The sequence below is a fragment of the Stylophora pistillata genome, chromosome 7, assembly GCF_964205215.1.
Source record: "Stylophora pistillata chromosome 7, jaStyPist1.2, whole genome shotgun sequence".
In the NCBI taxonomy this organism is placed as follows: Eukaryota; Metazoa; Cnidaria; class Anthozoa; order Scleractinia; family Pocilloporidae; genus Stylophora; species Stylophora pistillata.
Window position 1 is genome coordinate 25,610,717 of NC_142525.1, and position 13,379 is coordinate 25,624,095.

Here is a 13,379-nt window from a genome sequence, read left to right on the forward strand (position 1 = left end):
TTTTTTTGGAGAGGGGGGATGGGAAGTCATTTTAAAATTCAAACCAAAAGTACTTGGAAAATATGTAGTTATTTTAGAGGTAATATGACTTCATTAGTACCTACATGCGGCTCTCTGTAACTTTACTTTAAAGTACCCCAGGGGTCAAACATGAGAAAGGATATTATACTTCCCCCTCCCATCCCATCAAGCTACACAGCAGAATGTATTAAATATATTAAATGTTATTAATATTCTTTAATGTCTGGCAAATCCTTATCCTCCCTCCCTAAAATTAAGCAAAGTATTCTTCCAAGTTGGGTGGATCCAGCTCAAAAAACTCGGAGGTTGTGTTGCCATATAAGCATGTTAATGCATTTCTTAACAAGGCACAAACAATGTACATCTTTCCTATTGAAGAAAGTCCAATCTTGAGGTTCTTTTTGAAATCTACAAACTTGAAGTACTCAACTATGTCTCCAAAGAGACTATGTCTCTACAGAGACTCTCACTGAGCTCATAGCCTTATTAAAATTTACCATCTGTGGGGTGAGTATCATGTTTCTAAAAGGGGTCTGGAGGTGCACCCTCAATGGGTAGGCGGGGTCTCCATAAACACAAAGTGGACGACCCGCTGGCCCAGGTGAAAAAGCATAGCGTTGCATATCTTGAAGAAGATTGGAGTCTGCTAGCATGGCAGCGTCGTGTCGTCTCCCCTCTATGAAAAAAAGAAGACAAATTAAAAACATTTTGATTAAAAATTTTCGGTTCTTTTTCTGAAGGGTAATTTTATATTCCATTTCCCTTACCGATTGGTCCATACATATTTCCAATAATTCCATTTGGTAATGCCACGGATTGGAATTTTACACCGTGAACTCTTTTGTGACCATTGTAGACAATGCGCTGATTTTGGCCAGGCTTGCTTATTGGTCTAACTGTCCCATAAAACAGTTATCCAAGGGGGATCCCTTAGCTGTTATGGCGTTACTGTATTTTTCCAGCGAATGAGGGTTGAGGATGCTATCATTCCACTGCAAAATTCTGTGACTGTGTGCCTGGTAAATGTAGTCTATCATGTAGTTGTTTATCATGCACAACACTGGAACAGGCTTCCCAAAGCGAGCTATCATGTCTGAATATCGACAAGGATAGCTATGTCTCTTTAGAAAAATGTAAAGAGCCTCCAATCCACTACAGATACTTCTTTGATAGCATTCCACTACCTCAGGAATCCCTAATACTTCGGCTAGAAGTGGTAAGTCGTTCTTGTAGAAACGAAACTCTGAACGGCACTCGTCGTCTTCTAAATCATCGAAGTCAAAACCAGGATAAGAATTATACGGAAGATCGACATTATCGGACCTGTTTAAATCGTACAGGAGTAGAAGTTCCTCATCGTTTATCAAACCATCACTGTGGCTAATCAAAAGTTGATTTCGAACTTCTTTCAAAGACATAGTGAGCGGCGTTTTGTAATGGCTGCTTAACTGTTTAGAAATTCCCGCCACGACGGCGTTCTCTCCCCAGTCTTACGCGGGTTTAGGAGTCCCCGTCGCCGTCCCCGCTCTCGTTGCTTAAAGTCCCTATTGAGACTCTTTGCACGGAAGGGAAAATATCCGCCAGGGTGCAGATGGGTAAAAGACATGCAATCGAAAAAAAAAATTGGTTGCTGCATTTTTCTCCGCTTCGATTTCAATTCCATGGACAGGGAATTTATAGTTATCAAACATTTACCCTTAGCGCTCCAGTGGTCTTATCCCTTTAACGTTCTGAAATGTCTGATTTTGACGTAAATCTGAGCGCACAAGCTTTACAAAACTCAGCTGAAGGACCTCTACTTTTCACCAAAAAAAGATCGCCTTAAAATTTGCCAACCGAAAAACTTTTTTCCTGTTTTAAAGAACCCCAGTTGTATGAATTAAAGAACCCGAAAAAAAGACCACTTGAGTTATGCGATTCTTGGCCCCATTTCTCAGTTGTGGTAGACGGGAGGAAAAATGGTAATTATGGTGATGATTTTTTTTATCATAAACGCAAATTATGATAGCTCTGAAACGGAGCGTTCTGAAACGTTAAATAAACTAGACGAACACCAATAAGAGTTACTTTTTTTATTCGCGAGCGACAACAACACTCGAATGACAACTCTTCAGGGGGAATTGCGAAATCCCCGTCTTAGACCTAAATGTCACACAGGAACTCAAGAATATCCTAGAACTTAATTGTCACGCAACAACTAAGGCATGTTGGGGTCACCAAACTATCTTTCACCCACCCACGCGCATACCCATACTCGAATTTTTCAAAATGCCTTTTGGGTTTTTCATTGGCACAGTCAAACGTTTTAGCATATCTTTACAGTTTTAAATGTGTTCGTAATCGATTTGTAACTTACTTTCAATTTTTTCCACACAGTCTAAAATCTTTCAGCGTTCCCAAAGTCATAACCAAACTATAACCTATTTCCGAGATACGCCGGCTAGTTTACTAGAGAATTTTTGCAATTGGTAAGCTTCTCGAACGCAAGCCGGAGCAGTTCGAAAAAAATATTTTTACAAAATATAAATTAAATCAGTAAGGGCGATGTTCATGTAAGGATTTGTGAAAATATCACGATTGAATATTTTGGAAACTTTTGTGCTACGTTAGCGATACTTTCGGACCGCCCTAAAAATTCGTTCTGTGGGGGGGGGGGGGGGGGCTACGGCTTGTCCTACAGCCCCCTCCCCCGCACCACCGCCTATGCAGCTCCTGTTTTAACTGTACGCTGCGTCGGTGGACATAAGAAAAACTTAGCTTGTCATCCGCTGGGACTAAGAACTGAGGCACCTGCAGGTTAAACAAACCGCCTTGGAGAGTTTGGAAAAGGTGATGGATGTCCTCCCCTGGGGTGGGATGGGTGGGAGGGTGGACTAGCATGAATGGTTCCTATGTTCCTTTCTAGTCCTTCCCCACTGCAAAAACTTAATGCAGTGAAAATGGACTAAATTTGATTAACGTAAGCCATTCAAAGTTGCCGCGGTGGATTCTCTATAATGTAATTGATCAGCTTGTCATAGTCATCAACTTGCAACTTATGTTCTCATCCGGGCTTTTGATAACCAAGAGATTCCTAAACTCTCTGCAAATCTACTGTACTCATACTTCTACATTTCATTAAAATCAAACATGAATTTCTAATGTACTCTGACATTGGCGATTACTACTATCAATAATGAAAACAAAGTGAACTCAGTCAGACATTTTTACTTGTTCCCAGATCCTTTGCAAGGAAAAGAAGCTCAAAGCGATGGAGTAGACTGGTCAGCAGTTACACGGTCCAAGAGAGCTATCACGGGTGTGAAAAGTACGTGTGATGAAATGTTCTCCTTTCTCCATCTCAACTCCTCTCTACCCTTTTGGTATTTTAGACGCTTAAATGACTGTAAGGGTCTTTTCATACCTTAACTGATAAGCGATTTTGCGTTTACAAGGAAATACCATCCGCTTAAACTTTCCCGACAACCTTCCCAGAAAGAATGGCACAGGACGAGTGGAAGTTTACCATGACAACCAATGGGGTACCGTGTGCGACAAAGCCTGGGACATCAAAGACGCCTTTGTTGTGTGTAATGAATTGGGAATGGTCAAAGCGATCCAGGAGACAAAGAAGGCCAAATATGGTCAGGGCCAAGGTCCCGTATGGCTTAGCAATGTGCAGTGCACGGGAGGAGAGAGGTCTTTGTCTAACTGCCCCCACTCTGGGTGGGGAAATGTTGGTAGTTGCACCCATGATAACGATGCAGGTGTAAAGTGTTTGCAAAAAGGTGAGAAGGAATTATAGGTAGGTCACGCGTGCATAATTAAAAGTTTAGAAGGTCTGTTAGAGTAACTATTACTTGCGTATAAAAACCTTATACTAGCTAAAGACTTATTTTCGATTGTCTTGGGTAAATATTGAATGCAGTCAACAGCCCGTTTATTCAGCTCCGCCATTAGGCCATTTGTGAGTTCTAAGGTCACTTACTTTCAAAAATGAGGTTGGGGAGAATTCTTCAATGTGAAAAGAAGATTTGTTTGGATGAGAATAACAAAGCACTTCCATATCAAAGACGATGCACCCGTTTTGGTTCTGATGACTTCCGTTCAGGTTGTCGATCTCAAGTTACTACTTATGCCACAGTCCTTCTCAGGACTTTCCTCACCTGAACAATCAGACTACGCGATCAAAAGAGTCTTCTGCTGATTACTAACTGAACTAATGCAGCAACCTTAAAATCTGAATAATGATTAATTTGCACTTACTTCGCAGGACTTCCGCGTTTGATTGAGGTTGGCTGTTATAAAGATAGCAAATCCAATCGAGCCCTCCGAACTCTGTACGCTTTTCTACGAAAGGAAATCGATTGGTATAACCTAAGAAACATGGTTACCAAGTGTGCTGAAAAGGCCTGGGAACGAGGATTCCGGTATTAAGCCTTTATTTTGAGAAGTGACGCACATAAATATCTCTTAATAATATCAATACGTAAATAAGAAAAATAGCTGACGAAAATGATAAAATTCACAAAAGATTCATTTATGTTATTTACCGAACGAGAGGTCCGTAAGGTGATGTCCATTTGTGTTCCCACAGTCGCGCCCGTTTTCACTTGTCCTTTCTAACCTGACGTCTAACCTTTCTAGCCCTTCGTCATTCGCTCTGACGAAGGGCTAACGCTCGAAACGTCAGCTTTTTAACTCTTTACGGTGGCCAATTTACAATCTCAACTAAGTTGATATTAGCAAATTACCTTGTTACCCCCACCGACGCAGCACCACAGTTTCTTTAGAAACTTACCCCCTTTATTCATTTGTCTTTCTAACCTGAGTCCATCATCTCCAGTTAACTCTTGAACTCCCACAAGTGATTAACATGTATCCTCTCCGAATAATATCCGTAGATTACCCGGCAAACAGGTAATGAGAATACTTCAACTTATCAGGGAGAAGATATTATCTTGATCTAACTCAAAATTCTCGTAACTAACTTACAAGGAAATATGTAGCAGCTAGAGAGGAGAATAAATAATTGGATCAGAGGTTTTTAACACTCGTTTATTTACCAGCTCGTATAACACTGGTCTTATTTCTTCAGATATTTTGGAATCCAATTTTACGGTGAATGCTGGAGTGATGAGGAAGCTGAGACACGATACAATATGCATGGGGAGGTTGGACGGCTACAGAGAGAACAGAACTGCATTGAAGGTAGGCATCCGAACATATTTTTCGCGTCCAGGCTCTTTCAGTTAGGCTTAGAAGGTTTCGTTAACTGTTAACTCCTGCCCCTATAGAGACATTTAGTCCAAAATAGTTCGATGTTAAAAATGTCTTCATGGCCGAAATAGAGACTGATCGATCTAGACATGAGATTAGAAGCTTATATTCTATTGCCATGTAAACTTTTTACACCATTACATCAGATTGTGTTCTCTCCATACATTTTCTGAGGTGATGACAAAAAGAATTTGGTTAACATTCTAGAACCTCTTCGATTGGTGATCATGTTCCTTTATTCTCGTAACCGTAGTGGATGATTCGGGGTTAAAAATGTAACCCCTTTTAGGGGTCATTGGGTTAAGGCCGTGTCTTAAATCAAAGTTCACCATATTTCAACACCAGTTCTCCTTTTCCCTCATTCAAAGTTTTGCAGTTGCTAGAAACATGCCAGTGAGGCGCACAAGGTCAAAGTAAAACCTTGTGAGAGCTAACTGCAAAAATTTGATTGAAGCTCTCAAATTTCTCGCCCACAAAAACAACCTGAGCTTGAGAATGGATCAACAGCCATTCTGTTTATCTACCTCTTGTTCATCCTAAAATATCAGGTTGAAGCAAACTTAAGCGGTGGATTTTGGTTGTGTCATAATAAAGTTTACCTGATCCTTCCATAAGGCTCTTAAGTTTCTAATATTCAATGATCCTCCCCTTTAAACTCTGTTAGCCACGACTTACCTCCCTCTTCTCCCCCTAGAAACCAGTGTGTTTCCCCCCCCCCCCATCAAAATCCTCGGACCCCGGCCGCCCGTAAGGTGATGAATAATGACTGGTTCCGGCCAAATAGAGCCTGCATGAAGGAAGTGAACGAAGGGCTATATCGCGGATGAATCAACGCTGAAACAAATTCATGCCATTCTTATTTTTTCTCGGTAAGGTGTCGGGATGCACTGGGCAAATTACGTGTACAAGTTCGCACCCTGGTCGGATCTGGGATGCTGGAAGGATAATACACGTGACCGAGCTATGGAGAAGATGCTGGTAAACCTGCGGTTCCAGATTGATTGGTTTAACATTGGAAAAACCAGTTAGTATCATATGATAGTACAACTCAAATGGGGTAGTTAAGTAAGGAGTGGGGACATTGCCAAATAACTATAAAATCTGGATAGATAGTATGGCGCAGTTAAACTAAAGTAGATGCATTAGGAATTCAATGAACTTTGTGTTGCTGATGTACGGTATTTCCTCGAATAAGCACCTTAGCGCTCATTCAAATCTTCGGCCAAACGGAGAGGTGCTTATTCGGGGAAGGTGGGGGCTTAAACGGGGGAGAGGGGGGGGGCGCTTATTGAGTTCGCACAGCAATAGCAAGAATTAAAAAAAAAAACAGATAACGCGCATAACGAACTCTGCCCACGCATGGAGATGGAAATAACTGGAAATGACTCGAACGGAAAAGAAACTATTCTCCGGTTCTGATTCCGCTGTAGTTGAAGCTCAATTAATGCTAAATAAAGTGTTTATAGAATCAGGTTTTCGTTAGACCCCTATTATTCAAGAAAGTGCGGGAGGTGCTTATAAGAGGGGAGCACTTGTTTGACATTGTTGCATAAGGGGGTTGACGCTTGTTCGGGTCTTATAAGAGCGTGGAGGTTTATTGCATAGCATGAAACAACTAGGTTTAACACTACTATCCCGATTAGACTGCTAGTTCCGGCAATATAGTGTATCCTCCCTCTCCCCCCCAGCATTTCGTCAGAGCTCACTGATAATTCTGGGTGAGAGAGCGACACCGGCTTCTTAAGGTTAGTTTCGTTTAAATTTATTTTCGGCCCGCTCGTGGTTAGTTTCCCTATCTATGCAAAAGCTACTAAATAAAGAACTTCCATGGTAGCCCTCGGGAAACCGGAGAAGCGTTTAAGCTGGTGAAGAAAAACGTTCCGAAAAAAGTTGATGACGAAACTTACTTAATTTTACTGAAGGAAAAATTCTTCTTCTTTACCACAGTCGACCTTTGCTACCAGGCCGCAAAGAAAGCTGGGAAGAAGTACTTTGCAGTGCAGTTTTACGGCGAATGCTGGGTGGATAAAGATAATGCGACTTATAGGAGGCATGGGCCGAGTACATCCTGCTGGAGTGGTGTGGGAAAACAAAGAACTAACTATGTGTATCGTGTTTTGTGGTGAAAAGGTGAGTGAGACGATAAGATAACAAAAAAAATAATAAAACGACAACGACAGCAAAAAAACGAAGCGGAGAAAAGGAAATGAATGAATGAGTGAATGAGTGAGAAGAGGCAAAATTGATGAACAGTTATTGGTAAGTGCATTTGATACGAGTCATATTCGAAAATTCATGAAAAGTTTCAAATGGACTATTTTGGGAAATTAGATATCCGTTTTTATATTTTAGAAGAAGGGAAGGAAATTACAGGTGTTCTATTTAGAAAATCATTACCACCGTCGTTGCCAGCTTTGGGCCAAGCATCCCTCCCCTCCCCTTCGATGACGAACAGGGTGCTAAGGTAATCCATGGGAATCCTTCGCATTCCCCCTTTTAAGAAGAAGTGACGATTTACGATAATACTACGACCTATTATGTGCAAAAAAGACACTTTCAGCGCAGTCGGTGGATTACTTTTTGATCCTGTTCTACCTGAGTGTTGTTCCTTCATTTGATGCAACTACAATAATTAAAAATGACCCGTCATTAACTATCGCCGGGAAATCGGAGGGGGAATCGGAGGGGGAATAGGAGGGGGAATAGGAGGGGGAATCGGAGGGGGAATAGGAGGGGGAATCGGAGGGGGAATCGGAGGGGTCACATGGTTTCCAGGGGGAATAGAGCCGGGGAGATCTGTCGTCTCCAACAGGAGTTTAACGGGGGAACTTAAAAAATTGAATGCCAGTAGGGGAGGATCATTAGATTTTAACAGAGCCTTAAGCACCTTTTTATGGATAACTTTTGTTTGTTAACTGAGAACTTTCTTTTTTTTCTACTATTTTTTAAATCAGGTCAGTTCCATCGATTTCCTCAGAAGAGCCTATCTTTGGCTGGTTGAAGTTGTCGCGGACATTTTCCACAATTCATTGAGTAATAAATAAATAGATTCCATCAAAACGCTGCACAAGAAATAAACATATGTAAATGTACATGTTGGCTTCCTCTCTACTGGTATCCATTTGTACTTCCCTTGAATATAGAAACACTGTGAGATCCAAATGTTCAACTTAAAACCTTATAACTGACTGATAAAATGAGCTGTCATTCCCTGTTTTAACTTCAATGCTCCTGAAATGTATTTTGTTTTGATGGAGGATATCTAATGCAAGTCAAAAGTAATCTCTTTACAACCGCAAATCCTCCCCCCCCCCAAAAAAAAAAAAAAAAAAACTTTCCAAGATTTTTCCTAAATTACACCTTGCGGTCTTTCTTTTGAGTTCGTAACACCAGACGAGACGTCTTAGTGATCGGTCATTATTTAACGCGGGGAGGGAGGGTGGGGTGGTCAGAGTCAATTAATAGTCAATTTTCGATACTCTCCCCCCCAACATAGACTATTCCAGACGATTGATTCCCCCCGCCTCGTTACCCCTGAAAACCATGTAACCCCCATAAGATCTCCGACCTCCCCCCCCCCTCCTGAGTGATCAATAATGTTTGGTCCCCTCCCTGACGAGTCCTACCGATTGATGCCACAGCCTGGTTATCAGAAGTTTGAACGAGTCCAGAAACAACATCCTTTAATCAAAAACTTTTATTTAATCACAGATAACCATAAATTACTGTGTTGTTTGATTTGAGGAAATCTCACGTAGATTGAATTGACAAAATTTTATTAGTAACGTAAAGATTGCAGTTTTATTTTTCCTCCCATGTTGATCTCCGAATAGAAAAGAAAATCCCATTCATTTTTGTTAGCTATTCCTTAGAATTACTTATATCAATTCTATTTTCAACTTCTAGTGATAACCGATCTCTAAAACTTGACTCTTGAAGCAAACAGCTTCTGTTACAAAACAGAAAAAAAAAATCAATTTCAAGGTTTTTGCATTTTAACACCCTCGAACGTAATCAGTTTTGACATGACTTGATTGCCCAGGTTCAAAACGTCATAAACCAGTGACCTTGTCCTTCGGGAAATCATCAGAGAATGATATCGTGTAGTGTCAAGTAATGTGATGTCATCAAAAAATTGTTGTCAGTTTCTGTAAATGTATCCATAGCAACTCACATCTGAGGCTTTGTCTGAACAATGTTTTTTTCATTCGGCCTGATGTTATGATGAGTCTTGGCTAAACCGAAATAAAAATGCAATTTACAAGGAATATTTAATTGCGTTTAACACATATTGGGCTGCTCCAGATAATTGCCTAAAACAGCTTTGTTAAGCACTTTTCGAAGCAGTAAGGGAAAAAATTGAAACATGCATTTTCTCGCACATTTTTAAAAATGGTGACTAGCTTTCAATACAACCTCTGATCAAGTTGAACGATACGAACCTAACATAAGTGTGTAATACACGTTCCACTTAGACTAAACCATATGATTCCAAAGTTTCTTAAAAAGCCCACTTCTTTTTTTTTTCTCAAATCCGCAGTCGATCCATTAAGTTGGCCTTTCGGAAAAACCGTTTTCAATTTTTGCTTGCGTTCGACTGGTAAGTTCGTCGTCAACGTTGTTATTTCTTTCCATGGCACTTTCGTTTTGAAATGTAGAACTTGCACCAAACGTACTTCGGAAACTTGTACTCCAGAATTGGACCACGGCATCGCTTAGATTGCTTTGAATTTGCCCGCATTTACAAGGGAGGACTCGCAAAATTTTGTGTCGAAAATCTCGGTTTGAGCTTGAGTAAATAACAGGATTAAGCGCGGAGTTTCCATAATGAAGCAGTTTGATGGCAAAAGTCGCTACTAGTGGGACATAAAACTTTAAAAACGTCACCAAGATATTCATGATGAAAAACGGCGCCCAACAGACTATAAACGCGCCCATTACAATCGCCAGCGTTTTTGCCGCCTTGATCTCCCGCTTGAAATAGAATGCTTGCCGGAGGGGTTGGATTCGGCGCGCTTGGCGAAGGGCGGCAAGAAAAATGCGTGAATATGAGTAGATCATTACAGAGAGAGGGAGAAGAAAAGACACCACGAACACCAGTACTGGGTAGTAAATACCGCTGTGTATGTTGATGGCAGCAATGGTTGCTGAGTAAGACCACAGGCCAATTAAGGCGATCATCGCGCGAGTTTTGGTGAGGATCAGTGAGTACCTTAGAGGTGAAGTGATTGCTATGTATCTATCACAGCTTATGGCGCACAAGTTCATGATCGAAGCGGTGGAAAACAAAATGTCCAAGCACCTCCAAAACGAACTGAGAATCAGATCGCAGGCCTGCATCGTTTTGATACACTCAGTGTTCTGAATAACCAGCCAGATCGGAATTGAAACAGAGGCCACGAGTATGTCCGTGATAGCTAATGACACGATGAATATATTTGTAACACATCTGAGGTTGGTCGAGTGATAGAATGCAAAGCAGACGAGGGTATTTCCCAACAAGGCGAAAACCATCACAACAGCAAGAGCAACGGTCGAAGCTGTTACGATAGGAGAATTAAATGATACATACGTCGAATTATTTGCTGTAACTTGTGTGATAGTCAAGAAGAATAAAGCGAACTTTAAATTCGATCCTCCGTTGATCCAATGCATAATGTTTGCTCGAGTCTTTTTGCTGCACAAAAAAAAATTATTCCAGGAACCCCTGCATTTACAAAAACGGTTTGATACGTTAGTTTATCCTCGTCTATCTGGAACTTAGTTTCAAAACTGTTTTTTTACAGCTTTTTGCTGAAGTTCATCTCTTAAACGTTGTGGTCTTAAAGAAGGGGCATCTTCGGAAAATAATTTACCAGGAAATGAGGTTATGATCCGAGAGAATTATAAATAGAAATTCTCAAGTCGTCGAACTCCAATCTATTTCGCTGAATGTGCCAGACTTTGATTTGAAAGCTAATCCCGCCGAAAAACCACATCCAATACTAAGGGCGGATGTATTCGGACGCAATCAATTGAAATTAAAGTTTCAATGCTGCAGCTGATTTCGAAGAATTAAGAACTTCAGTGACACTAGACACGCTGCCAATTTGAGCTTAAAAGAACATATTTTCCCATCTGTAATGAAAGAAGTCTTTGTGCTGTGAATAATAGCTTCCATGAATTGTTTATTTTTGTAATTTTTTGTTTATACTTAAGCCATAGCTAGTAATACATATTTCTTGCAATTAGACGTATATTGCGCCAGAATTTGACAATGACGGAGTAGGATAACATTACATGAAAGCGGCTGTCAGTTACATGTGAAGTGAAAAGGGATTAAGCATATGATACTCCCTTTCGAGTTTTTTTTTTTTTCCTTTAACACTTTCTCCCGTTTATGAAGTGAACAAAAAAATTTTTGTTGCAATGACGGTTACCTAAATAAATTGATTTAACTCGACTTCGGTTCCTAACAATTCATTTTCGGCAATCAAACGTATTTTGGCTGTTTTTCACTTTTAACTCGTGCTTGCATGTGAAATCCTGACAATTTAGCTGTCACAGAGATCACTGAGAGATCGATTGCGGAAGAAAACTGCTTAAATTAAAACTCGGCTGAGAAACTGATGACTTAAAACGATGCATTAAGCAATAAAACGCTGATAGCAGTTTCTGAGTGATGGTTATTCACGATATAGTTAAAGTTTCAAAATTTCCTGCTCTTAATATTGCCTGAATAAAAAAGAAATTTGTGAAAATAGTAAATTTCAACTCATTACACAACAATTCTGCGAGCCGCCATTAAGCTGAAGAGAAAACTGATGAGACTGACAGGTTCTCGCCAAGATAAATGAATTGTTTACTTTGGAGAGGAAGATATTTCTTCGTCAGGATATTGAATGCGTGAACGTAATTTGAACAAGATATCTATATGAAATTGCAGCCAGTATGCTAATGTTAGATAATGGCAGATGACAGATGCACTTTCTTCGCTTTGTAAATTCACAAATTTCGTTGGAACAGTGACGAGAAAACCTTGCTCCTCAAAATTGTGTACTGTTAAAGCCCTCCATTTCATTCTTAGGAAAAATAGCTCGAGGGCTCACAAAAGACCTTAGAAGAGTTTCACTGACACTCAGTTTTCAGTGCGATAAACCTCCCTCTTGAAGAAAATGTCCGTCTCACAAATCAGATGTCGCAGAGTTACAAATCTAGTGTTGTGTCGTGAGTTAAACGGACCGGAGTCATTAGATAAAATCGATGTTACAGCTTTCCTAGAAATCAGCACATCCTTTCACAAAGCTTTTAAAGGAATATTCATGAGGACGGCAGTTGAAAGCGGAACAGAAAAAACAATAGCTCATCATTTGGCAAGGTGCCCAAATGAAAAATTGTTTCCTTAGCTTGCTTTCCCTTACTTGTCTCCGTGGAAAGTTCCCTCCGTCATTTTCATATTTCTCTCTACAGCTCTCAATAAATATGCGTTTTCGACTAAGCGTGAGGTCAAGATGGCTGGATATTGGCCGAGTTCTTTTTTTCGTTTATATAGACCGAGACGAAGTCGAGGTACATTACAAAGGTACATTACATATTCAGCCATCTTGACCTCACGCTTGGTCAATAGAGGATTTATTATTTGCAAAAATATTTCGCTGTAAGAAGAATCAAGAACAACTTGTTTATTTCGAGAGCCGGGAAAGAAAAATAACTGTGTTGTAGTATAATGTACCTAAGAGGCTCGTTTAATTATTTCTTGTTTTGACTGTCTTCTGCCGCTTTGTGCGACTTCGTCGCCGATATTGTCCAAATGTTACGAACTTTGTAGGTCTGTTCCACGCACTTTTTCTCTGGTGCAGGATTAACGCGGGCAGTCCTGAGCGGGCAGGATGGGCCCATCTTGCCCGCACGGGACAGCCAATCATGAGCGCTGCCAGCCATATAATAAGAACCATTGGTAAATCTCTCAGATAGTACGCGCAGTATGATTGGTCAATTGTGTAGGCCGTATTTCACTGTGCGGCCGCTGAATTTGAAACTTTGTTTAAATCTTCCCCATCGTAACTAACAGTAAGGACCTCAAACCCGGTTAGTTTAAGGTATTCAGCCGGTCAAAGCCG

At 40.5% G+C, this 13,379-nt stretch overlaps 3 protein-coding genes and 1 pseudogene across 6 annotated transcripts in view; 2 read left to right on the forward strand and 2 right to left on the reverse strand.

The window, feature by feature from the left end:
* Positions 1-241, forward strand: part of LOC148727261 (uncharacterized) — a 2,735-nt gene extending 2,494 nt beyond the window's left edge. For both annotated transcript variants that reach the window (XM_088728343.1, XM_088728344.1), the window contains one exon: positions 1-241. This exon is cut by the window's left edge and continues 1,417 nt beyond it. The gene's annotated coding sequence lies outside the window, so the exon portion shown is untranslated.
* LOC111336380 (uncharacterized) overlaps positions 1-8,372 on the forward strand; it is a 15,755-nt gene extending 7,383 nt beyond the window's left edge. Inside the window, exons 3-9 of one of the 2 annotated variants that reach the window (XM_088728325.1) lie at positions 3,242-3,328; positions 3,456-3,788; positions 4,274-4,430; positions 5,099-5,211; positions 6,155-6,304; positions 7,228-7,414; positions 8,240-8,372. In XM_088728325.1, the coding sequence (XP_088584451.1) occupies positions 3,242-3,328; positions 3,456-3,788; positions 4,274-4,430; positions 5,099-5,211; positions 6,155-6,304; positions 7,228-7,406 (1,019 nt within the window). In that variant the 3' untranslated portion in view covers positions 7,407-7,414; positions 8,240-8,372. Of the gene's footprint in view, positions 1-3,241; positions 3,329-3,455; positions 3,789-4,273; positions 4,431-5,098; positions 5,212-6,154; positions 6,305-7,227; positions 7,415-8,234 lie in introns of both variants that reach the window. The other variant, XM_088728324.1, reaches the window with a different exon arrangement.
* Positions 205-1,591, reverse strand: LOC148727262 (uncharacterized; annotated as a pseudogene). Its single transcript, XR_015989871.1, has 2 exons — positions 789-1,591; positions 205-697 (listed from the first exon to the last, which is right to left on the reverse strand). The product of XR_015989871.1 is annotated as an uncharacterized LOC148727262 (transcript).
* LOC148727263 (octopamine receptor beta-2R-like) lies at positions 8,157-11,523 on the reverse strand. The gene has a single exon (XM_088728326.1). It carries the CDS (start codon positions 10,933-10,935, stop codon positions 9,829-9,831), a length of 1,107 nt encoding a protein of 368 aa, XP_088584452.1. The 5' UTR covers positions 10,936-11,523; the 3' UTR covers positions 8,157-9,828.
* Positions 11,524-13,379: the final 1,856 nt, after the last annotated feature.